The sequence below is a fragment of the Sturnira hondurensis genome, unplaced genomic scaffold (genome assembly GCF_014824575.4).
Source record: "Sturnira hondurensis isolate 20B ecotype Veracruz unplaced genomic scaffold, ASM1482457v3 Scaffold0010812, whole genome shotgun sequence".
Taxonomy (NCBI): Eukaryota; Metazoa; Chordata; class Mammalia; order Chiroptera; family Phyllostomidae; genus Sturnira; species Sturnira hondurensis.
In genome coordinates this window covers 731,394-756,238 of record NW_028083443.1, presented here as the reverse complement: position 1 = coordinate 756,238, position 24,845 = coordinate 731,394, and the positions used below count along the sequence as shown (strand labels likewise).

The 24,845-nt window shown below is 42.5% G+C and overlaps 1 protein-coding gene and 1 pseudogene across 11 annotated transcripts in view; one reads left to right on the top strand and one right to left on the bottom strand.

Annotated features, from left to right (window-relative positions):
* Positions 1–24,845, bottom strand: part of LMO7 (LIM domain 7) — a 212,732-nt gene that overhangs the window by 109,119 nt on the left and 78,768 nt on the right. For all 11 annotated transcript variants that reach the window (XM_037059350.1, XM_037059351.1, XM_037059353.1 and 8 more), the window contains one exon: positions 20,445–20,514. In XM_037059350.1, the coding sequence (XP_036915245.1) occupies positions 20,445–20,514 (70 nt within the window). The remainder of the gene's footprint in view (positions 1–20,444; positions 20,515–24,845) is intronic.
* On the top strand, positions 5,450–6,344 carry LOC118996103 (elongation of very long chain fatty acids protein 6-like; annotated as a pseudogene).

Below are 24,845 nucleotides of genomic sequence, written 5' to 3'. Positions count from 1 at the left end.
ACAACAATGAAATATTTCATTTAAAAAAGTCTTCCCACAAATTCTATTTGGTTCTGAAAGTTTAAAATAGTATAAAACATTCGAACAAANAGGGGGATAAGATTGGAAAGAAGGGGAAGGGTCCAGTCAAGGAGCATGTATGAATGACCCACAGGCGTGACAGCATGGTAGGGACTGACTATGGGAGCAGGGAGCGGAGGGAGGCTGGGCCAAAAAGAGCAAAGCGGGGAAAATCGAGACAACTGTCATAGAACAACAATGAAATATTTCATTTAAAAAAGTCTTCCCACAAATTCTATTTGGTTCTGAAAGTTTAAAATAGTATAAAACATTCGAACAAAGTTAAACTAAAAGTAAACCTATTGAACTGGCGGCCAAAATAATTCTTCACATATTTTGTAAACACATAAGAGAATTCATTCAGTGGACAAATATGTACAGGTTGATAAGGACAGATAAAGCCTCACAGGCCTCAAAACCCATCCAAAGTATTTAGAAAGAAACCATTTAAATTATAAAGTGACTAAGCTTCATTGGGAACAAAAAAAATACAATTAATAGGAATAAATGCTAGTTTTAAGTAAAGCCTTTGTATTAAAAAGTAGAATCTTTTAAATAGTTTAATGATGCGCAAGTTTAAAACAGACAAACTTCATAAACCAAGTCACACAGGGCCTAGGCAGGAGGAACAGGCTGTACTAGAATCAGGACTGTAACCTAAACCATGGGGACTGGACTGGAGCCCACTGGTAATTTGCTTCATGAGATTTCAGAGAGGTGCCTAAGGGAAGATACAAAATTATAAAATGTTCACGTCTGGTGAAGAGACCACACCCAGTTCAACATATTAACAGGGAAGCATTTAGTCCTCATTTAATGGAATTATTTTCACTTGAAACCAGCAAAGATAAATAAAAGAACAAAGGACAAATCTGAAACACCTCTTATCTCATTGGACAGGAAGCCAGGACTCCAAGGCAACTCTGCCAGTAACCATCTCTGGGGCTGTAGCCCATTACCAAGGGCACACACTTGTGCCTGCAAGGGCAGGCAAGCCCAGCCCTTCCCACAAATATGACATAGCCCAGCTTACATAAAATACTTCAGGTCAAAAGCCTGCCCTAAACATCTACAATTCCTACACTCTGAGGGCCAAAAATGGCTTCTCAAAAATAAAGCCCCCAAAAGGATGATCCCTGAATGTATGCAATAGCTCCTTTTAGGTGTAAGTTTTTCTATGACTGTGAATAAAAACAAAACACTATATAAACACAAAAAGCAGGATGGCTGGAGATTTTCATATTCACTCAAGGCCCCTCTCCAGGGCTTGGACTGGAATCAGGTCTGAGGGCCATCATTAACAGGTGTGGGACAGAGGGGCCAGGGCAAATTGGAGATTAATAAGTCAGGGACAGTACTTGCTATAACCACTGAGGCAAGATGAAGAAGCCACATAAATTTCCAAAGTTTCCCAGAGCTGTATCAGTCCACTGTAGTACCTCCACAGATTATCAGCTGCTGCACCGAAAATTATCTCCAAACTCAGCAGCTTAAAACAATAAACATTTATGATTTCACACAGTTCCCGAGGGTCAGAAATTTGGGAGCGGCCTACATTGGATGGAGATGAGATGTCAGGTGGGGCTGCAGTTACCAGAAGGCTTTCTGGAGGCTTCCAGAAGCTGCTTTGAGGGTGGCTTCCTCAGGTACCGGGCACATCAGGGCCGGTTGCTGGCGGGAAGCCCCCGTCCTTTACGAAAGGGCGTCTCCATGGGGTTGCTTGCCAGAGCGAATGGTCCGGGAGAGAGCAAGATGGAAGCTGCCCTGCCTCAGAACCTAGCTTTTCAAGTCTCACTCCAGCATTTCCTCAAACCCTGCTGGTCCCATAGGCCTGCCCCTTCACTGTGGGGAGGGCTACGCGAGAACAGAAACAGGAGGTTACACTTGTCGAGGACCATCCTGGGGGCCGGGAACCACAGTTCACTTTCTGTCCCCAGCGATTCTCGTCCCTCCCTGATGCAAAGTACACTGACCCTCCCTGGGGCGAGGAGGAGTCTCATGCCTTTATACTGAGCTCACGGTTTGGAATCTCACCATCTAAGAGCCGGGCGCCTCAGGGATGGTTCCTTAAGTACAACCCGTGAGCACAGTTGCTCTCAACCTGAATGCCAGGGAACTGAAAAAACAAGTTACTTGCCCCCCCACACCCACACCCAGCAGATAACAGCAGGACCGGTGTTGGGTGACCACTAGAGACAGTCCAGTTCAAAGTGTCAAGAAATGAACGCCACACAGGAGTCACTGGTTCACAGAAATTCTGAAGTCCTACAAAGCGTAGCTCAGCAGGGCCACTCATTAGGGATCCAGGCCCAAAAGCACTTCTTCATGGTCTTTTTGCTTTACCCGCTGGACCCTTGGTTCACCCTTGATTTCCTCAAATGGGAAATCATTTTCCCATTTCTTTGAAAAGTGGCCTCTGTGTGCAGTGGCGTTAGCTTCCTCAATCTGCTTCCTGTCCACGAAAATTTGCAGAACTAAAGGTCTCCCAGTTTTGTAATCCTCTGTGCCGTTCAGTCTGAGTTTACAGTGTTTCTGCAAATACAATTCTCTCAAAAATTCTCTAAGTCTTCTGTGAATCTGACTGGACTTCATTCCATTAGATCGAAAAGGCCACACCCCCAAATTCCTTTGAAAGAAACCCTTCCCAACCTGGCTCAGCAGTGACAACCAGGCACACCACCCGTAGGCTTCTTAGAAACCCATTGCTGAACTAGAACAATTTCCAAGGCACCACTTGGGATCTTTCTAAGATCTTTAAAGAACTTCACAGCCACGCCCTGGACTTCATCTTTAGACCTTGTTTTCCTGCCAGCGCTCTGAATGTGATCATCGCCAGAAGGCCATTTCTCAAGGCCAGCATCACCTGACCAAGGAGGCTGATAATTTTCAAAACCAGCAATTCCTGTGTCCTTGTGTTTATCAGTCTCTCTTTCCCTCTCTCACGCTTCACTGGAATCAGGAGGAGGAAGCCAGGCAGCACTTAACTTTCCACCTGGAATACTTCTCTGATCGCCTAGTTTATTTGGTAAAATTCATAGTTAAAAGGGAATAAATGCCAAGTAAGAATCATCGGGACAGTTTTAAAGCTGGCTGCAATACTTATACAATAAAGAATACAGAATAGTCATCATTTGGAGCAGAAAAATTAACTGTTTTAGAGTTGTCGAGTTTCAGATATGCACATCAAGATGTCCAGCTAATAGTAAATTGGGTTTAGAGCCCATGAAAAGTATCTGATTTTAAAGTGGTTTGGGGACTCAAAAACACATTGGCAGTAGTTGAAATGAAGGATATGGATGAGCCCTCTTAGGAAAAGCAAAGCCAGAGAAGGGTTCAGACACCGATATTTAAAAGGCAGTTAAAAAAGCAGGAGTCAAGAAAGAAAAAAAATATTCAGCAACCAGAGAAATGGGGCAAAAAGCAGAAATGAAGAGTGTCGTGGAAAGCGAGGGAAGAGAGAGTTTCAAGATGGGAGAGTCCGATGCTACAAGGACCTCCAACAAGGCAAGAATAAAAACGACCCCAAGAATTTGACAATGTAGTAGAAAGTGCTTGGTGAACACCAATTTCAGGGGGCTGGCTAGGTAACACTGGAGGTAAGCTGTTTACTGTAGAGCAAGGATCACCCAAAATACAAAAGCTCCACTTTTCAATGCCTCCCACTCAAGTTTCCCATCACTTCTGCCAGAGCTACCATGTCCGGTGGGGAGATCCTTCGTTCCTGGAAGGAGAGGGGGTAGGAGAGCAGTTCTCACTCTCTCCCCTGGCCCCAGGTGGAGGACCATGTTCTACTTCCCCCCAGCATCTTCCAGTTTTAAACAGGAGTGAAATTATACATTTTCTACGGAGTCTTCACTCCTCTCTATCTCCATTATAAATCTTGAAAAGAGAATCATGAGAAGGAGAACATGAGACCAACATGAATATTCCAACCCAGCTCATTTTAACACCGGTCTTGGGTAACGCTTCCCCCGTCAGAGCCTTTCATCCCATACCCCTTCCACAAGCACTTCCACAGTAATGCAAGCATATTCTCACACCATCCAGGTGGGTTTCCTTGCTCTTTTACTGGAAACGGAAGTGGCTGGGGAGAATGTCAGGGCCCCAGGGTTGAATCAATCATATTTTAACAAGCTGTTATCGGTCAGTATAAGGGCTCTCATTTTTTTATTTTACTATCCTCTTCCTCACCCCATACCCCCACACACTTCCACTCCTCTCCATGAAAAGATGCCATGTCTGTAAGTACATACCCCATAGAATCCACAAGAGATGTTCAAACAAGTACATGCACAGGCATACCATACTGTCTTATTGCACTTTGCTTCATTGCACTTCACACATGTTGCATTTTTTTACAAATTGAAGGCAAGACCCTCCAGTAGCAAAATGATTACAACTCACTTCATTGTGCTACTCTCTTTATTGCAGTGGTCTGGGACTGAACCCATATCTGAGCTATGCCTATACAATGCATATTGATAGCACTAGTCACAATAGTTAAAAGGTGGAGACAACAGCTAAGATGTCCATTAACAGATAAAATGCAGTATATCCGTACAATGGGATATTATGTAGCCATAGAAAAGAGTGAAGGAGTGATGTATGTTACAGCATGGATGACCCTCCAAAACTTTATACAAACTAAAAGAAGTGAAACACACAAAGGTCACACTTATATGGGACACTCAAAATAGATAAATCCATGGAGACAGAATGAGCATGGGTAGTGGCCAGCTGTTGGGGGTGGGGGGTGGGTTAGGACAAATTGGTGAGAAAGCACTTAACAGGTAAAGAGTTTTACTTGGGAGTGATGGAATGTTTGGCGGTTGAACTTTGTGAATGTTCCAAATGCCACTGATTCCACCTTAAAATGTCTAAATTTCTGTTATCTAAATTTTACCTCTATTAATTATTTTCTAAAAGGTGCCTTCTCTAATGTGCTTAAAATGTAAATGTCATTTACAGTGTCAATTTATTCGAGTGATCCAGAAATGGAGATCCCAGAAATGGAGATCACATGGAGGGTTACCAGTGGGGAGGGCAGAGGGAGAATGGGGGGAGAGGTACAGGGAATCAGAAGCATAAATGGCAGGCATAAAACAGACGAGGGGAGTTAAGAATAGTATAGGAAATAGAGAAGCCAAAGAACTTATATGCACACCCCTGGACTTGGACTAAGCAGGGGAAGTGTGGGGGGGTGCAGGGTGGAGGGGGAGAAAGGGAAGAAAACATTTGGGACAACTGTAATAGCATAATCGGTAAGATATAGTTAAAAAAAAGGCTGCCTCTCAGGATTCATTTCCTCCTTCGGTGGATGTGGGCTCTGGGAGGGGGAGAGCCCCTGCAGAGCACAGAAAACATAAAAGAACTCCTAAGGTCAGCCCCAATGAACACGTCAGTGCTAACTTTATAAGAATATGAATTCCAAAAGCAGTTCAACGAGGATGAAGCCATCCAGTGGATGCGGGAAAACTGGAAGAATCTTTCCTGTTTTCTACCCTATGCGCTGCCTTTACCTTTGGTAGTTGGCACCTAGTGATGAACAAATGAACCAAGTTTGAATTGAGGAATCCATTAGTGCTCTGGTCTCTGACCCTCACAGACTGTTGGGTACACCTGGTGCTCTTGGAACTGGCGCTTATGGTACAGATTTTGATGCCAGAGGCCTGAAGCGACTTTTGACCAAAGTTTTTGCAATGGACTTGTCAGTAAATTCTGGGCTTAAGCATGCGTGCTAAGCGAGGCTCATTGCACAATGCACATTACTCTGAGGAGGCAGAAGCTACCCACCTTACATTGGCACCACCCCTCCACTATGCTCCTGCATGCCTGTACTCCTACGAGGACACGGTTCCCAGGGACAGCTGGTTCGCGACTATGGTTCCTGACACTGTAACATGCTCTTATAATGCCTTGCGAGTGGCAGGTTTCTGAGACTCCTGCAAGCTTGCCATGTTCATCACCGCATCCAAGACCACTCAGACGCTGTGTCACTCACTGATGGCGTGGTCTTCCACTGGAAGCAGCACGCCCCGTGTCACTCTCCATCGCAGAATACCTTCCGGTCCCCACTTGTGTACCTCAGCAACCTGTGCTCTGACACTTCTTTGAAGCCCTACATTGGCAAGATGAGGAAAACCACGATGGAACTGAGGAGGAAGCCATACTCAGAGTCATCAAGAAAATCACAGACAGAAGAAAATGGCACAGGGAATCACACATGTGGTGCAGCTAAAAGAAAACAAAACATGCGAGCAATCTCAAAACCCAAGGCTGCTTAGGGATAGTCAGGTTGACATAACCCAGTGAGTTTATGATCCTTTTTGGGTGAAGACTTTCTGAGGGTGCCTCTCTCTCAAATGACCACATTCCCTCTTTACCTGTCAACTTTGGGACAAATGAGAGCAAATGTGAACCACAGGCAGAAAGAGAAATAGAAAACAAAGGCTATTAATATATATGAAAAGTACTAAGTGCTACGTTCCTCCAAGGATGAAAGAAGTGTACTTGAAAAACTATGTGAGCACATGCACACACAATCCTCCCTAATGTTTCTGATACTAAACCAGAGCCAACAGAATGGATTAAAATGGAAGAGACAGCCTGGCTGGTATAGCTCAGTGGATTGAGCGCGGGCCTGCGAACCAGAGTATCGTGGTTCAATTCCCAGTCAGGGTACATGCCTGGGTTGCAGGCCAGTTCCCAGCAGAGGACACACAAGAGGCAACCATACACTGATATTTCTCTCCCTCTCTCCTTCCCTTCTCCTCTAAAGATAGATAAATAAATAAATCTTTAAAAAAATGAAAGAGACACAAGGTGTCAATCTAGGACTTCAATGCTTTTGTAAAACCGAAGCCTTTTTAAGAAAAGTTACTAGTTGTAACCACCATGGAAAAAGATGTCTTAATCACCTCTCATGAAAATGGATGTAAACAACTATGTTTCAAGGAAAAAAGACCAGTGGATTTTCCTTCACAGCATGCCTCGGGCTTGCAAAACTCCAGTTTGCCAAACCAAACCAGGCAGATCCTCCCCCCCTGCCCCCACCCCGCCCAGGTTCTTCCTGGAAGAATGGAAATAATGCAGCTCTGAGCAGTGAGGGGCAGCACTATCTCAGAGCATTCCTGATGGCTGAACCGGAATTTCTGCCCTCGGGTGAGACGCCAGATATCCTTGTTTCAGGCTTTTGAGCAGAAAAGTAAATACAGGCTAGAAAAGATGAAACCCAACCAAATGACTTGAAAATGGATGTTGTACTACAAGTAAAAAAGTTCAATGCAATCCCATTCTTGGGCCAGGAAAGGAAAAAAGACCCAGGGAGAAGAGGTGAGGTGAAAACCAAGATAATGTGTCCCCTCTCCCTGTTCGACTTCACACACACTGATACTTTTTCTACATGAAACCCTGTGGTGCAGTCTATGTTTTCTATATTTTTGTGAGTTTCAGAAATAAATCCGCAGGGTTTTTCCTGATGGTAGGTGGACACTCTGCATCACCCACATTTGCTCCCTAAGCTACGTAGAGAGTGATGTGTAAAGTGCCCTCTGCTGGACAAGTGGAGATACTTCAACAAAAACTTCATGGGAGGTCTGGCTGGAACAGTTGACCATAAAAAAAAATGCCCCCTATAAACTTATCCTTCAAATTTTAAATGATGTAAAATATACACCATATTTGGCCAAATCATAAGACATTCTTTCTGCTTCGAGTCAGCTTCAGGATTTTTTTAAAAGAAAGTTTTGCGTCCTTTACAAAGCCAATAAATGTGTAAACATTCCTAGTATTTCAAAGAAGTGATTATGTAAAGTTGTTCAGTGTGACATATTACTATTCTAACTGGTTAAGCAGTTTAACAGTTAGACAAACTCGCTGAAAAGATCGGGGGCTGCTACACCGCGAAGACTTTGCACCTATCAGCTCACATGCATGTGCACAGGTGTGCGGCACGCTGAACGTCAAAGCCCAAACGAATGGAAACACGCTTTCTGGCTAGCAGAAAAAGAAACCATTGCTCATCTTTCTCGCTTTATTTGCGAGCGTACAGTAAAAGGGATTTTTTCCAAACGTGTTATTTTCGTTTTCAGCGTGCTGCCGTGGTGAACCGGGGCTCCCTGCTTCTCTGCCAGCGCTGACAAGGGCATTCCCTGCCCTGTGTTCAGGTGTGCGGCTTCAAAGAACACAGTTATATTCCATTCTGTGTGTATGGTCTGAACAGGGAACAAAAGTCCAGGCAGACCACATCGCGACTGATAGACCTGGGCTGGGGCGTGGGGATCGCAGGGAGGGAAGCCGTTACATCTATGTCGAGTTATCGCACACAGTCTAGGATGCCTTCACATTGGCACATAGATGAGAAACCACCGATGGAGCGGGTATTTTTCTCTTCGGGGCAAAAGCTGACATGAGCTAAAAAGACAAGTCTTACTATAGAGACTAATAGATTCTTAGCATGCAACTAATGTTATTTTGAGCTTGGAAAATGCATGACACTGTACAATAAGCTCTTTTTTTTTCTTATAACAGGAAATAAGCAGAATAATTAAACTGGGGGAAAAGTCAAATAAAAAGAAATGAAGATTCTCTGGCTCCACCCCAGACCTGCAGAATCAGAACCCAAATGCTTAGAAGATCCGCCAGGTGATTTGAGTCTTCAGAGACATAAGTCTTCTGGCAAAGAGCAGTGTAAGAAAACATTCCCAGTATGACTGAAAGCGTTGTTTTCCCTGGGTTGAACACGAGCCACCTAGGGATTACGGAGGTTACCATTAGGCCACCATCAAAAGTACTCGAATTCTGTTTTTATGACACACTGTGATCATTCAAAATTATCTGAACTCCCAGACAGCAAAGTAAGTTCAATATATATCAGGTTTTGCATTTTAACTATACAGTTTCCATTAAGAAAGCAGTTTGGTGACAATTTTGATCAGCCGACACTAGTTTTTTTCTTTTCTGTTATTTTGGAGAGTGCATCTTCTATTTTATGGCTTAGCTAATAAATGTAAGGCGTGAACTAACACGTACATTTTATGGCTATGTTATGTAGGTAAACATGCAGAGATCCTACTTCAGTAGTTATTTGTGAGAAAAACAAGCAGGTAGTATGTTTTGGAGAGAGAGGGGGGTTGTTTGTTTTTTTTAAAGTTTTTCTTGGGTCCTGGTTTGTCGGCAAAGAAAAAGCCTCAGTCATGTGCTAGCTAATAGCAAAGGAACTGAAGAGGAGGAGAGCCGTGAGCTTTTGCCACCTGTGAAAACAGACTAGGAACCAACAAAGAATGCTTAAAAGGAATTGCCAAGTGACATGTAGGGCTCAGGAGATTGTGTTGTACAAGGTAATTATGCCAGGAGCTGGTGACTTGATTTTTCCGCAGCACTGCTTGGCAGAACAGGAGCAAAAACTAGACCGAGAGGGACAGACCTGAGAGCTGGCAAGACCGGGCAGCAGCAGGGCAAAGGAAGGAGGGCTGAGTGTGCTGGTGAAGTGCCAGTTACCAACACCCTCAATCGGCCGGGTGACAATCAACCACACAGATGCAGTGGCTGCCTTTGTCGCACTGCAGCGTGAAACAAGGTACAGTCGTGCATATTCCTCAAATTAGACTTTATACCAAAAGTGAATTCTAGAACTTACCTACTCTTATAAGAAGTGCTGAAACCCAAGCTTAAGAAGTTCTGACTGAAAACCGATTGGTGGTTGCCAGGGGTGGAGGATCAGGGGTAGGGGGACAACATGGGAATAAAAAAGGGGGGAAAATCCTGTCCTCAAATCACTCATGTTTTATGTTCCAAAGTAAAGCAAATAAATAATTGCTTAAAGAAACATGTCATAATGACACTAACAGGCATGTTTTATGAAGCAATAAAGCAGGTTTGATGAAGATAAAGTCTGCGGTAACCCAGAGCTCAGAATCCACTCCAGTCTGGCTGCTCCCACCCCCCCTTCAAAGACTCACTTTCACAGGTGACATATCTGGATCGTCAGATCTGGTTTGAGCCTTTCCAGCCCCAGGGACTCCCTACTTTATGAGCTGACTCACTTTCCATCCTTTCTATGTTAAGAAAGTCCCTGAATTCCCTTGCTGTAATTGTAAAACATTGTGCCCCAGCCGGTGTGACTGTGGCGCCTGAGAAGTCCACAGTCTGCCCGTCTGCAGGCTGGACACCCAGGAGGGCTGCTGGTGCGGCCCCAGTGCACATCCACAGGCCGGAGCACCAGAGGAGTCGACGGGACGGTGGAAGTTTCCGTTCAAAGGCCAGCAGGCTCAAGACACAAGAAGAGCTGATGTGTCAGCTCAGGTCTGAAGGCAGGAAAAGATCAGCGCTCCCGCTCACCCAGCAGTTTTCTCTTTCTCACAGGAGGGCCGGCCTTTTGGTTCTGGCCAGGCCTTCAACTAGTTAGTCAAGGCCCACCCACATTAGGGAGGGAAATCTTTACCCAGTCGGCCGATTCCATTGTCAATCTCGTCCAAAAAGAGCCTCACAAACACTCAGAGTAACGTCTGACAAAATATCAGGACGCCCTGTGGCCCAGTCAACATAACACACAAAATTAATCATCACAACTACTGAAACTATTCTTGAACTGGCTTTCCTGCTTCTCTCCTTGACTCCCTTTAGTTTAGTCTTCACATACCAACCAGCGATTTTTTTTAGAGATAATTCACACACAATATGATTCAGCCATTTTAGCGTATATAATCAGTAGTTTTTACTACATTCACAGATGTGTATATCCTTTACCATAGGTGACCAGTGATCACTAACCGCAAACTGAATTGCTCTCAAAAGCCCCCAGTGGCTTCTAATCACACTGAGAATAAAATGCAATCTACTCAAAGTAGATGAAGTCTATGAAGCCTTATAAAACCTTGGGGCCTCCTTCCTGACCTCGCTTGGTTCCAGACCCAAAGTCCTCCTTGCTGGTTCGGCTTGATCCTGCCTTGACTCCCACCCTTTTCCTTCTGACTGAACAACTCTCACCCACCCTCATCTCTTCCTACTCCCTCACTTCATTCACGCCCCTGATCAAGGTCAGGCCCACAAATAAGATGTCCTTGAGCATCTTCTCTGAAATACCTGTCATACATACACTCAGTCAGTCTCTACCCATTGACTTTATTTTTTCAGCGTAATTATTTGTAACTGAGAAGTTATTATACATTGTTCATTGTAATTACTGACACCTAACAGGATATTATTAACATATTGACTATGCTCATTACCAAGGAACTTTCTCTGCCTTATTTGTGGGTGTGTCCCAAATTTCCAGAATAGTTCCTAGCACATAGTAGGTATTCAATAAACATCTTTAGGAATTGAGGGGTAGCCATGAGCCTAAAACCCATCAAGTAACCAAGGCCCTATACCAGTCCCACACTGGGTTCTATTTCTTATTACTTCATTTGCTTTTCCTTGCCCAAGTCCTACATCACAAAAGGTGTCTAAAGAGAGATGTTCCACCCTGGCTGGCGTAGCTCAATGGATTGAGCGCGGGCCTGCGAACCACACAATTGCGGTTCGATTCCCAGTCAGGGCACATGCCTGGGTTGCAAGCCAGTTCCCGGCAGGGGACTCACAAGAGGCAACCATACATTGATACTCCTCTCCTTCTCTCCTTCCCTTCCCCTTTAAAGATAAATAAATAAAATCTTTTTAAAAAATAAATAAAATAAAATAATAAAGAGAGATGTTCCAAATGCGTATCTGAACAAAACTGTCATATATGATACAATCCTACTCTGAATCACTTTTTTAAAACTCCACAAATAAATGATAGTGTTGCTTTAAGAATTCTAATTCATTAATGCTTTTTAAAAAGGAAATTGCTCTGGAGGCTGGAAGTTGGCATAGAGATGTTCATCCTGGATTTAAAAACAAGGCAGCTTTGGAACTCGAGGGAAGTGTTCCTGAGCGGTGTCCAGGCCGTGACGCAGAGATCACGGCTGGAAACAGAACAGGAGTTTCCTGCTCTGCAGTGCCCCACGGTTGGGCGGGTGCTGAAGCAACTTCAAAGCCGGCATTAAGTGCTTAAGGTTACACTCTTGGTGATACTGAGCCTTAATTGGTAGTTGGAGGGAAGTGGAGAGACAAGGAGACCCTTGAAGAAATCTCCTAAAAATGCTTTATATGCCATTACTGACTTATGTATGTGCCATTCACGTGGAGGTGTTACGCATCTGGGTAGTTCGTATCTCACATTTGTTACTGTGAAGACAGCCAGTGCACCATTCCCGCTCAGGCTATTTTCTCAGACTTGATTACTGGAAAACCCCAAACTGCTTCACAACAGTGATGGCAATCCACAGAAACTCCAGCAAAATATATGCACATTAGAAAAGTTTATTTAAAATACAACCAGGGAAAATGTCATTTACAATGTGTAAAGTGGCCTTGTTTTTAGTAAATGTTTAACTTTCATAATTTCTTACACAAATGTAAATACCTTAGTAACGATAATAGTATAGTACTTTCCTATACCTTACCAAGTAAAGTATTCCATGTTTTTGCTATTTTTGTTTTCTTTATAAAGAAAATAATGAGACTGACAAACCAGTAATATAAGAGTAGTTTGAATTTCAGTGTTTGAGGCATAACTACACAACTTATAACGGTTCGCCTGTCCTTTGAAATAACATTTCTTTAGCGTAGTTTTACTCGTGAGACCACCGTTGAACAGCTGTAGGCAAGTCTATTGATGTAATTTAACCATCATTGTCTCCATGAGTCAATAGAAGAAATAAAAACTATCTTTTAAAATTCAGTAACACCAAGGTCCGATCCAACAAATGAGAGCATTCCAACACAGTGAAGGGCGAGAAATGGCCAAGCATTAAAGAGCATGGTAATATACAGAAAGATCTGGCTTCCGTTATCGATCACTCATGAGGAGACCAAGGACTTGAAAACGAAGTCAGAGCTGAGGCAGAGCACCGGGAGGCAAGGGAGGCCCCAGGTCGCCCCCACCTACTTGGAGATGGGGGTCAGGACAGCCCACGCCAGCGCTGTGAATGCTGCGTTCCTGGCTAAGAAATCCAACCAGAGCCGAGTGGATCCAATAGAATTTGCTGGGCAAAAGCCTCTCCCAAATTTGCCACCTGGAAGATCTCCTCAAGCACATCTGTAAAATCAGCCATCAAATTTAAAAACAGAAAAAAAAAAAACCCACTACTGATCTTACCACGGTTCCTTTAAACGAGCTCTACAGGGCCATCTTCACATGCTGTCACTCGTTAGCCGTGTTTTGTATACGTCAGCATCCAAATATATTCACAAAAGCCTTTCGCTTATTATCTACTAGAGAGGTTATTACAAACTTGCTCTACAATGCCATCCTCGCATGCTGTTGCTTGTTGTCAGTGTTTTCTACACATCAACATCCAAAAATATTCACAAAAGTGTCTCGCGCACTAGCAACAACAGAGACACGTGCGCCCTGAGACACATGGACCGGGTGTGTCCTAGTGCAGAACCACCCCAGTCACCACGGCTGCAGGAAGGCATTTCCTGGCCGCTCACGCGGGGCCGCAGGCCACTGTGTTGCTCCTGCCGGATGTTCTCTTCCAGCCCCCCAAACCCATCTCAGCCTGCTAACCAGAAAAGTGCTACCCTTGAACGACAATAGTAATTATGTTTAGACTTCTTGTACTGCTTCGACTTGGATTTAAAAGAGAGAGAGAGAAAAACAAAAGTGGGTTTTTTTCCCTAAAAACACTCATCTTTGTTTTGTTTTGTTTGTGTTTATTTGGTTCTATTTATAGAAAGAGCTCACAAACTCTGTGTTCCACAAACCTCTCCTTTCTCCACCCTCTGGGGGAAAGAATGGGATAAATATAGTCAGTTCCCGAGAATAGTTTTTAGAAAAGCATGTCATAAAAACCTGGGCACAAATAATTACCTTATAGAGCTGATCCCTCAGGTAAATGTTCTATTCCTGCTGGGAGGGAAACTAGATGTTTCCACGTTGCCCTTGACAGACTAGCTTGCACTGCTTTGCACCCAGGTGTATAGAAGTGTGAAGATAACACAGACATAATTTTACACAGGTGCGAGACCCTCAACCACTAATAACCTTGTGAGAAATGGCGGTGAGAAGGGACCCATGAACTTCCCTTCCTTCTTGAAGTAGCCATGATGGAAGCAAGGGAAGCAGACAGGGCAGCTGCTGAAGCTGGATGGTTATCTATCTTCACATCTCCCGTATTCTCCAGCACTGGGGAGTGGAGACACCCGCCCGGCCTCCACAGTCAACCCTTCCACATTCCACTCTTCCAAATATATTCACAAAATATACCCAAGATATATTGGATCTTAAAGAGGAACGTTTTAGGGCAGAGATGGTCAAATTCAGCCCACATTTCTGATGCAAGTATGGCTATCCCGAGGATTTTCTAGTAAGCCCACCAACAGACACACGCATCACGCAAATGAATGGATCAAAACAAGTTTCCCAAAATACCATTGCTTTTCAAAGGGAACTGCAGTTGAGAGGGCAAGTGTGAGTAGAACAATCAAATCTAGAGTTATTTGGCAAAGGAGCCCATGTAAAGGGGCAGTGTTTATACTTTCTTGATTCTTTAGCTCTGTGGTTCTCAGTCAGGGATGATTTTACCAGGAAAGGTCATCGGCAATGTCATGAGATATTTTTAGCTGTCACAGGTGGCGGCTTGGGGGCATGACGCTAGTGGCACCTAGCGCGTAGGGCCTGGGATGCTGCTAAACATTCTGTAATGCACAGGGCAGACACCCACCACAGAGTCATCCGGCCCAAAATGTCGATAGTCATTAGGGCCAAGGTTGAGAAACCTTGCCTTAGCTAAATACAAATAAATCATTGTGGGTCCCAGATGACCACAAGCCCGAGAATTAATAACATGTGGTGTTTTCTACATGTATTGTATTTCCTGCACACTAACACATCAGGTGGAAAACATTATTCTGGTTCAACAGTTTTCACCATCGGGACACCTTGCTTGCTCAAAATAATATTAAATGTAAAGTGTAATTGAAAAAATTTTTTTTAATTTTTAAATTAAAATTGCTATCTTGTCAGCTCAGTGTTTTGCACTGAGGTTGAATATTTTTATTCCCATATAAAGTTTTTGTTTTGAGTTTTCATGATTTAAACAGACCCACAATTAACACCAGCTAATTTTTTGCCACACTCAAACTCCTGGGTTAGAATTGTTTTATCTAGCGTGGCTTTGCAAAGAAAAGATAACAGGAAAACAATTTCTTTATAATATAAAATCAGTAAAGTAAGAAATGCCATATCTCTTTGGGAATATGATTACTGCCTTCCCAAATTAAAAAAAAATCATGAAAGCTCCAAGCAGAGCTTTCAATATACTTCCAAATTATCTAAACATTTCTTTCTGCATTGTCATTACTCATGCCTTTCACACTGCCCCGATTTCCTGGCTAAATGTACATGGAAACTGACATGAAATGGAAATGTTACAGGGGAAAGAAAGAAAATAAGAAAGGAGGACTGGAAGAGGGGGCTTGGAGCACTATAATCACTCAGGTTAACGAAATATTACCCAGAAATTGTGTAATTCTTACTGTATTTAACTTAATGTGATGTTTCTACCCCACACAAACCTCATTCACAGAACCCACTTCAATCCACACATATGAATTGAGTGACCCAAAGGGAACCAACAGTCCTGACCACAGTGCATTGGGCCAACTTTCTTCTCCAGGACCACAAGCATAAGCTGTTCAGGCTATGGGTGGCCTGGAAAGACAAGGTAACCTGATCTATTCAAGGTTCCTCTCTTGAGAACCTCACCTAGGAGATTCGCCCTCCAACAGGCAAAAAGTAATCGTGTGGAACGCGGCTGCCATGTTTATTCTGAGCACGGGATTAATGGGTGAATTCTCAAAAAAAAAAAACAAACCCTTAAAATAAAACACTCTACATCTCACTTAGCTTAAAAGCATCTCCACTCTTTGTCACTAAAAAAGCATTATCTACATGTAAAACTGATGAATTTTGATGAATGTCTCTGGATGTATTGATATCAACTTCCTGGTTTTAACACTGTTCCACAGTTAGGCAAGATGTTGCCGTCTGGGGGAAATGGGTGAAGGGCACAGAGCAGAGAACCTCTCAGTACGGTCTGGTTTTTAAATTTTTTATTTTTGTAATTTTCTGTGATTCTAAATTTATTTCAAAATAAAAAGTTCTTGAAAAAGCATGTGGTAACTAAAACATTCACCCGTCTGCATCCGTTTCCTACAGCTGCCATAACAAAGCACCACGAGGTTAGTAGGTTAAAACACAGTTCGGAGCAAGTCCCAAATCGGGAAAACCACAAAGCCAGGCTCCCCACGGAAACTGCAGGGGGAGTCTTCCTTGTTTCTGGTGGTTTGGTGGCAGTCTGATATCCGTTGGCCTGTAGATACATCAGCGCCCCTCGGCTGTCACACGGCACTCTTCCTCGGTGTGTCTGTCTTCACATGGCCATCTTCTTATAAACACACCAGTCATACTAGATCAGGAACCCCCACCCCCCACTCCAGTACGACCTTATCTTAACTAGTGAGATCACCTGCGACACGTTTATTCCCAAATAAGGTCACATTCTAAAACAGTAGGACTTCAATATGTTATATCTTGGTGGGGGAGTTCAAGGGGCCCATTTCAATCTATAACACTATCCCATCAAATACCTACTTTTAGAGCCTATCATTTTTCATAATGGAAATCTTTATTCATTCATTTAAAAATCTTTGGTCTCCTATAAGTATCAGTCATTACATTATGTGCTGTGAACACAAAAATTACTCATATTGTAATAAGGTGCAAAGCAGGAGTCATCTGAAAATAGAAGAAAATCCCCAAACCTCTGGTTAGGGGCAGGGGTAAGTGGACGATAAGGCATTTAAGATACTTTGCACAACAATGCAAGTTAACAGCTGTAGGAAGAGCGCTGCCACCCAAGGGGTAAGGTATAGGTGACATTAAGAGCATATAGTGACTCATGACATAGCCAGGGTAGGTGGATGCCCAACCTGGATGTCGGTGCAAAATGGGGAACTCCTGCCATGATTAAAGATGGCAGCCCAAAGAAGGTAAAACATACAGGGAAACTGGCCAAAGTAACATATCGTAGGAGGGGCCAGATATGAAGTCATATAGGAAGCTCCAGGCTGAGCATTTAAAATAAGGCCTGGCTGAAAGAGAAGGGGTCTGGTCTGCCATGAGGTCTGGAGTGGGACGGAGGAGGCACACTGGGAAGCCAGCCGGGAGAAGAGAGCAGCGGGGCTGATGCAGCTGTGTGGTACCCCCTAACCAAGCACAGATTCATGGGAGGTGCTTGGAACCAAACTGTGACAGGGAGAGGCACTGCAGACTTGTGCTTCTCGGAACGATGTACAGAGAAGCCACTCTCTTGGGATGTGAACCTCCCTGGACCTCACCATGACCCAGTGTAACACAGCACATGTTTCCCTGAACCACTGCATGGAGGCTAAGAACGCACCCCTGAAGGAGAGAGCTGCTGAGAGAGGATGGCGACTCTGAAACCCACAAGAGCGCCTTCCAGAAGGGAGGGAGACCCGTTTGCACAGCTGGCTAAGGACAGCTAGGACATGAGGAACTTCTGGGCATGATTTTGGCTTATCGCCTTTTGGGGAGCAAGGGAAGTGCTGGGTCTCGTGGGAGAGGAGGACTCTGAACAAGAAGAGTTGGAGTCCTGTAAATGAAAACCTGTTTCCTTCAACATTAATTGTTGGGTCATGTGTCAAGGCTGCACATGGCTGAACCCTGGTTTGCTCAGTTACAGTATAAAGAGCCTGACTCAGCTTCTTCATCTTTCCTCCACAAGTGTCAAAATAGAAGCCTCTGATATACTCCTTTTCGAAGAATTCTTAGAGGTCAATCTTCAAGGTCCCTTATAAACTGCTTGAGGATGTCAAAGTCACAGCCGACTGTAATTCTCCGCAGCACATTTATGTTATCTGATGTTGTCTGGCTTCTTTGTTAACTAATTTGCCCGGCCCCTGTTTCCCTACCAGAATGCACGCAGTTATCTTTGTTCCTCCGATATATCCCTATAAACTAGAAACATTCTTGACCCAGTAGGCACTCCATTATCTGTTAAAAAAATAAACATGCTACAAATGAACATTAATTCTGTATCTGTGTGTCAGACCATCTATACACAACATAATCCCTTTCCATCCTCATAACAACCCCACTGGACAGATGCTGGAGCTCTAATTCACCCCTGAAATTAAGGCTTTGAGTTCTGCTATACCCATCCTGATACACAGGCATCAGAGGAAGGAATCCAGTGAGGCAGGATAATCTAAGAGCATGTCAATTGGGCTCAGGCAGATTCTGAGGCTGTGGTCACACTGACGCCCCTGCATTCAGCTGAAAATACTCATTGTCTGGATTTGGGAAATCACTCTATTTAATATGCCAGAAATGCATTTCATTTTGGTTTTTCGCTAGAAATGAAATCCAAACCAGATAGAATTTCTGATGCTTGAAATAGAAATATTTGGAGAGATCTCTGTATTTAAAATTACATTTGTGATTTCATCTCATCATAGAATCAGAAGATTGAATAAAACCTCTAGTGGCCAACAACAAACCACCACAATTCAAATATTCCAAGTATGCAGAGTGTTTGAGGACAAAAGCTAATTTCATTTAAAATGCATGTAACTGATCCAAGAAATGACCATTTAAAATTGAAGCATTAAAATATCTAAGAATAACAACCCTTTTGAAAAGACAGAGTACTTTCAATACAATTCAAACTTTTAATTTTCATAGAAGTTATTTCATTAGTTACTTTTGCATAAAGCTTATTTAGTTTATTATTATTATTATGGAATATTCTTCCTAGAAAGACTTCAAAACCCAAATTTCTTTCAGTTATTCCTAATACCTTCTAATGCACTCTATCACTAGAATTAATTAATATACCTATTTATATATTCATATATCACCAGACAGATAATTTTAAATAACAAATATTCTGCAAACAATTCATTTCAGTCAAAATTTTGCTGAGATTTTCTTTTAACTTTTTTTAATTCAATTTATTGGGGTGACATTGGTTAATAAAACTATATAGGTTTCAAGGGTATATTTCTATAATACATAATCCTTATATCGCATTGTGTGCCCACCCCGCAAAGTCACGTCTTCCGTCACCACATACTTGACCTCCTTTACCCCGTACCACCCCCCACCCCAATGAGATTTTTATGACAGCTGCAAGCCCAGACATTTTGGCATTGCTCTGTTTCATTCTTCATGCCTCTAACATCTGCATACACATGGTGGCCAAACAGAAGGTTCCTTCATGTACTATAAGCACAGCTTGACTGTTACAAAGAGAATATGTTTTTTTCCCTTACATTCTAATTTTTAGTTCTTAAACTTCAGGGTTTTGTGAACTTAAATTTAAGCGTATTATATTACCATCAACCTTGACTTTCAGGTAGTGCTAACATTTGGAAAGTTAATCACCATGTGCATTACAGTGATAGATGACTTATTTCCGAAGACAAGGCTCCATCTTATCATTGGTCCCTTCAGTGTATTTTTTTCTTTCACAGTAATAAGTAATAGTATAGTATAAGTAATAAAATGCACTTATTACTTCATCTGTGTCAATGAATTTACATTATTATTACTGTCACTGTTATTTAGCCTCACCTGAGGGCATGCTCATTGAGTTCGGGGACAGGGAAAGGGAGAGAAACAGCAATCGGTTGGCTCTCACATGTGCCCCATTCAGGGACCAAACCCACAACCCAGGCATGTGCCCTGACCGGGAATCGACCTGGTGAGCTTCTGGTTGACAGGGTAATGCTCCAACCGAGCCACACCAGCCAGGGCTCTCCAGTGTCTTGACCCACCAGGATGTTGGTAGGAAAACTATGACCTAAAGTCCAAAAGCTAACAGGGCTTGAATATTTTGCAAACACACTCCACGCTCTGTGTGCTGAGTGAGGCACTGCGTAAGCAGGAAGTACCAGAAACATAAAAACTAGTAAACATCCGACAGTTTCCCTAAACTGTGCTCAATGAAGAAACGACAGGCTGAGCACCAAAGGAACGTGATCCCGAACAAATGCACCCTGCGGAAGAAATAAGCCAAGAAGGGGAATATGTGAAGTTGAGAGCACAAAAATCAAAACAAACAAAAAATAGATAAAATAAAACCTCCCAGCAGAAGGGAAACAGAAAGAGGTACTGAAGGTGTAAGGGGGGGCTGCACGAAACACACTTTTTTTGAGCAAAAAACCCCAAACCTCATTTCTGTAATAATTCCAGATAAGAGAAGCTGTCTGTGTCTGTCTGTTTACATTTCAACAACAAAGAGATCTAGTATTGGAGATAATTTACTTACCAAGCCTGCTATTGGTGTGGAGAGTCTATTGATCTTCTTAATGACACCAGGTTTAATCTTATTAATCAAACTGAAAGTAAATAAAGAAATAAGATATGTAAGGACAAGAATGCCAATAGCAGTTCGGTGTTTTTTTTTAACATTCTCAAAACTCCTATGTTCCAGCCTCAATGTTCTTCAGAGCCCAGAGCCCAACAGAAAGCAAACAGCCAGGAAAACAGTTCAAGAAACAGAACAGCGCTGCAAACAGCGATGAGCCGTTCTCTCAGACCATGTCTTTACAAACAGCTAGTTCCCCATTCATTAAAGAAAGGTAATATTTGGTTGTTGCATATAGCCTGTTTAAGAATCTCTTCATTGTACTCTAGTTCGCTTGGTCCTAAGAATACTTTTTCTACTAATCATTTTCACAGATTTTTTTCTCAAACGTATCATTATTTTATTTGTTTTGAAGACTGATGGTGCTATTTATTCCCTTTTACCCTTTTACATGAATAAAAAAACAAAAATAAGTTAATGTAGCTATAGTACTTATGTAATTAATTAGTAATTAATGTTCATAGGCTTTTCTCAGAGTTCAATATATAATATACACATATAGCTATACATATATTTATGCAGATATTTTAATGCCTGAATGTAAAGTGATGCTTATTTTAAAAGGTAGTTTCAAAACTGTATATACACCATTTTGCCATGTTTAAAGAGTGCAGTGGAATTCATCCTAATAGCCACCTAGTTCTTCCTGGTACCTCATTCAAGGCTATGACTGACTGCTCTGTCACCACAGCAAAATACTGGATGAAAAATTAAATTAAATGTACCAGAACTCCAAAACTAGGCTAATAGCTACCTCAGAATCTAACGTTGAACAAATTGAAGTTGCTAAGACAGTCTACAGAGACCTGTCTCCAGACCCTGGAACACACAAAAAGAACACAGCGTTGACAACTACGACCCGGAGTGCACTTTTCGGTTCTTAATATTCTGGTTTTTTTGTTGATGACTACTACAGGGCCAGGCCCCAGAGAAATTTAATGCCATAATAATGCTTTTGTATTGATGCTAGCCTGGTGAAATAATAATTAATCACTGTCAGAAAACAATAACTTGAAACAGTGTCTTTCCTATTCAATAAGTCGTCCACCCCCAAAAAAGCACATTTTTAAAATTCTAACAGAGCTCCACTTGGAGAGCAAATAATGGAGAAAGAATCAAACATTCTTAATTTCCTGGTCTCCTCTTAACAATGGGCGACAGAAAAAAAATGTCACCCTTGTGGAATGTCACTCCTTCAGCATTCCAGAGATTTATATACACACTTGAACGTGTTAAAAATAAAAAAGACAAAAGTCTCGATTTAATAACCTTCAGAATGTTGTCTGACAGGATTCAGAATGACAAAGCAGGGGCTTATGAAGACTTAGTCTGATGAACAAAAGATGTTTTTCTGTTTTCACAGTTTCTTTACCCAACAATCCTTAGACAATTTAACAAAACCATCTCCTCGACTTTAAGCATTTCCTGAAACTGTTAACTCCTTACTTCCCAGTTACTTATTTGTGTACTAAAAGCCATGTAGGAAGGAAGGCTTTCTCCCTTCCCAAATGCTTTATTTTTCTTTAATGACTAGCTAAGGAGCTAGAAAAGAATTGAGCAGGTTTATAAAGAAATGAGAGTTTCCAGTTAATTCTTTTAGTCGTTCCCTATACCGGGCATTTCCGAAATTCCATTAAAGGTGACATTTCTGCAATGCATAGAACTAGCAACTGAAACCTCACGTAAGAGAAAGACAATTTGGCACAGAATAAATCAAGAAATAGGTTAGTGGCAGTTGACCACTAAGTTGGCAGTCACTTCCCTGTAGCAACTTGGGTCTTCAACATAACCTTTCATTGATATTACCATATATGCCATGCATAATGTGCTCCCATGTACAATGAGCACCCACGTTTCTGTGTGTATCATACACAGGATTATTGTACCCATTATTACGCTTGGGGGATGTAATCATTTACCCATGCATAATGTACATCCTTATTTTCCCAGCAATTATTTGGGCAAAGACGTGCGCATTATACACGGCATTCTACAGGTAACTGTTAAAGGCCAATGAGCTGGGGCAACCTGCAAAATGTCAGGGAAACCTCGACGTTAGTTGTCCTTGGTAGAGAAACAGTGTCATACATTCCTTCTCTACCCATTTGAGTCACTGCAGGCTTTGTCCGGATCATTCAGATGAAGTACCTGTTTACTTCACTTATTATTTTTATCATTACCGTGTTAGTAATATCAAGAGTGTTCTTTAACATAGTTTCTGGGGTGGATAACAACACAGCCTGCTCTTAATTAAGTCAGCCAAAGAGAGGAGGGGATAGAGGTAAATGAAACAGCCAGATAAATGCTGTCTCCCAGTAGTTAGTGGACTTCCCCTTCATCAGAAGGTTCCAGAGCTGTGACTTAGAGGCAACACGGACACGGGAGACCTACTCACGGTAGACCGGAGTCCTTCTCCACCGCCTAGCCTCCCAGGGCATGCACAGATACGGAATAACCACAGGGACAAACCAACACCACTCTGGATACAACACACAAACTACCCTCTGAAAAGTTGAATCACTTGAGAAAAATGCTGTTTTATTCTGTCAGCACTTAAAATGGTATCCGTTCTAAGCCCTAGAATATGGAGAAAATACACATACAGTTTTGGCAAATACTGAACATCCTATCAAATTATGAGTTATGAAGAATCATTTTCATATACAATCAAAGGAAGAACTTTTAGGATAATCTTAATAGGGAGAAAAAGAAGCTTCATAAAATTTACATGTCTGTGGCATTTAAGGATATCTAAAGGAATGGGGCATAGTGTTATGTCAAATAAAATACAAGTGTCATGTAAGAGAAATACTACTCTCGTGCAAATGAAACTACTCTGCATAAAGAGCGGTCTTCGGTTACACATGCTCCTAAAGGCAACAATGACTGCAGGTCACTGGCTCTAGTCAAGACTGAGGTAACATGACAACCTTCCTGTCGACTCTGTGCACAAGGAACTACAGGAGTCAGGGACCAGTTCCGCTGCCACGTGCCCATATCCATCCCTCTAATTCTGTGTAGCATCCTACAGCTACTCCACCGAGCTTCCCTCACGCAGGCCACGGCGCAAACTTGGCGATGTGCTCTGCCAGCCCTCAGAGGTCAGCTTTTTCGGTAAGTTCGAAACTGGAACAGAAAAATCCCAGGCACTTGGTACCCCCCCCATAGCAGAGTGCTCTAATACTCTTTGAATAATATTGAGTAGTTAGTGATCACATTTCCATGGATAAAGTAATAAGATTAATTTTAAAATTTCAAAGTGTAAAAGCATTTGGTATAAATATTTATAATTTTAAAGATGGGTATTAAAATTCATGCAAGTTCAATCTGTAGAACTGTGGTAGTAATTCCGAATACTGCTGAGTTGCCTACCACAGAAATAAATAGTTGACAACGCATGATAAAATGTGAATACGTGTGGAACAGCAACAAGTCAGTACCAATAAAACCTTTCGTTGTTCTGTTATGACAGGACATCCTTATTTAACCTCCCAGTTATGCCCGAAGCAACCGTCCTGCACTTCGTCTAGCAAAGCTTAACAGAGCAGTTTTCTTCTTCCAAACAACCTCAGCAGTTAGAGCACTCATGGATCTGGCTGCGTAGCAGGACATTCCCAATATCCGATCAATAACCAAGGTGTCTAGCAGAGGGTCTCCAGGTTCCTGTCCTGGTTCTGCCTTTTCCTGTTAAGTGACATCGCTACATTCCTCTCCATCCTTTCGTGTCTGTGAGAGTGACGTGTCCTTCTCTCATAGTTGGATTTAGGTTCCTTCCAATTTTTGCCTCTGTCAAAATGCTTCAGTGCATGTCTGTCTATATTTTTACCCATGCTCTTTACCATTTCTTCTTTTTATTTTTTACTTAAGCATAGTTGATACACAATATTACAGTAGTTATATTAGTTTCACGTGTACAATCTAGTGATTCAACATCTCTCGTCATGCAAACTTGTCGCAATATTATTGACTGTGTTTCTAGAGATAAAAATCATTAGTGTTAAGCCCTTAATGCATGTTTGGAAAGGAATCTGGCAATGGGAACCAACTCGCGCTGGCACCAGGCAGCATTCCTCTGCCTGCCTCCCATGCAGCCTCGACTCCTCAGGCTTTCAGCAGCCGTGGGGCGCAGTGACATCATGGCCAGCTACCCGTCCACTACCTGCAGCACGATCGTCCACAGCGCTGCAGTTTTCCGAACCACCACTGAAAGGGATATAAAATATGCACCGATCTTACATGTCACACTTTAGATATATCCAGGTAGTTTATAACATTTTCCTCCATGAAAGTGCTTTCTGCATA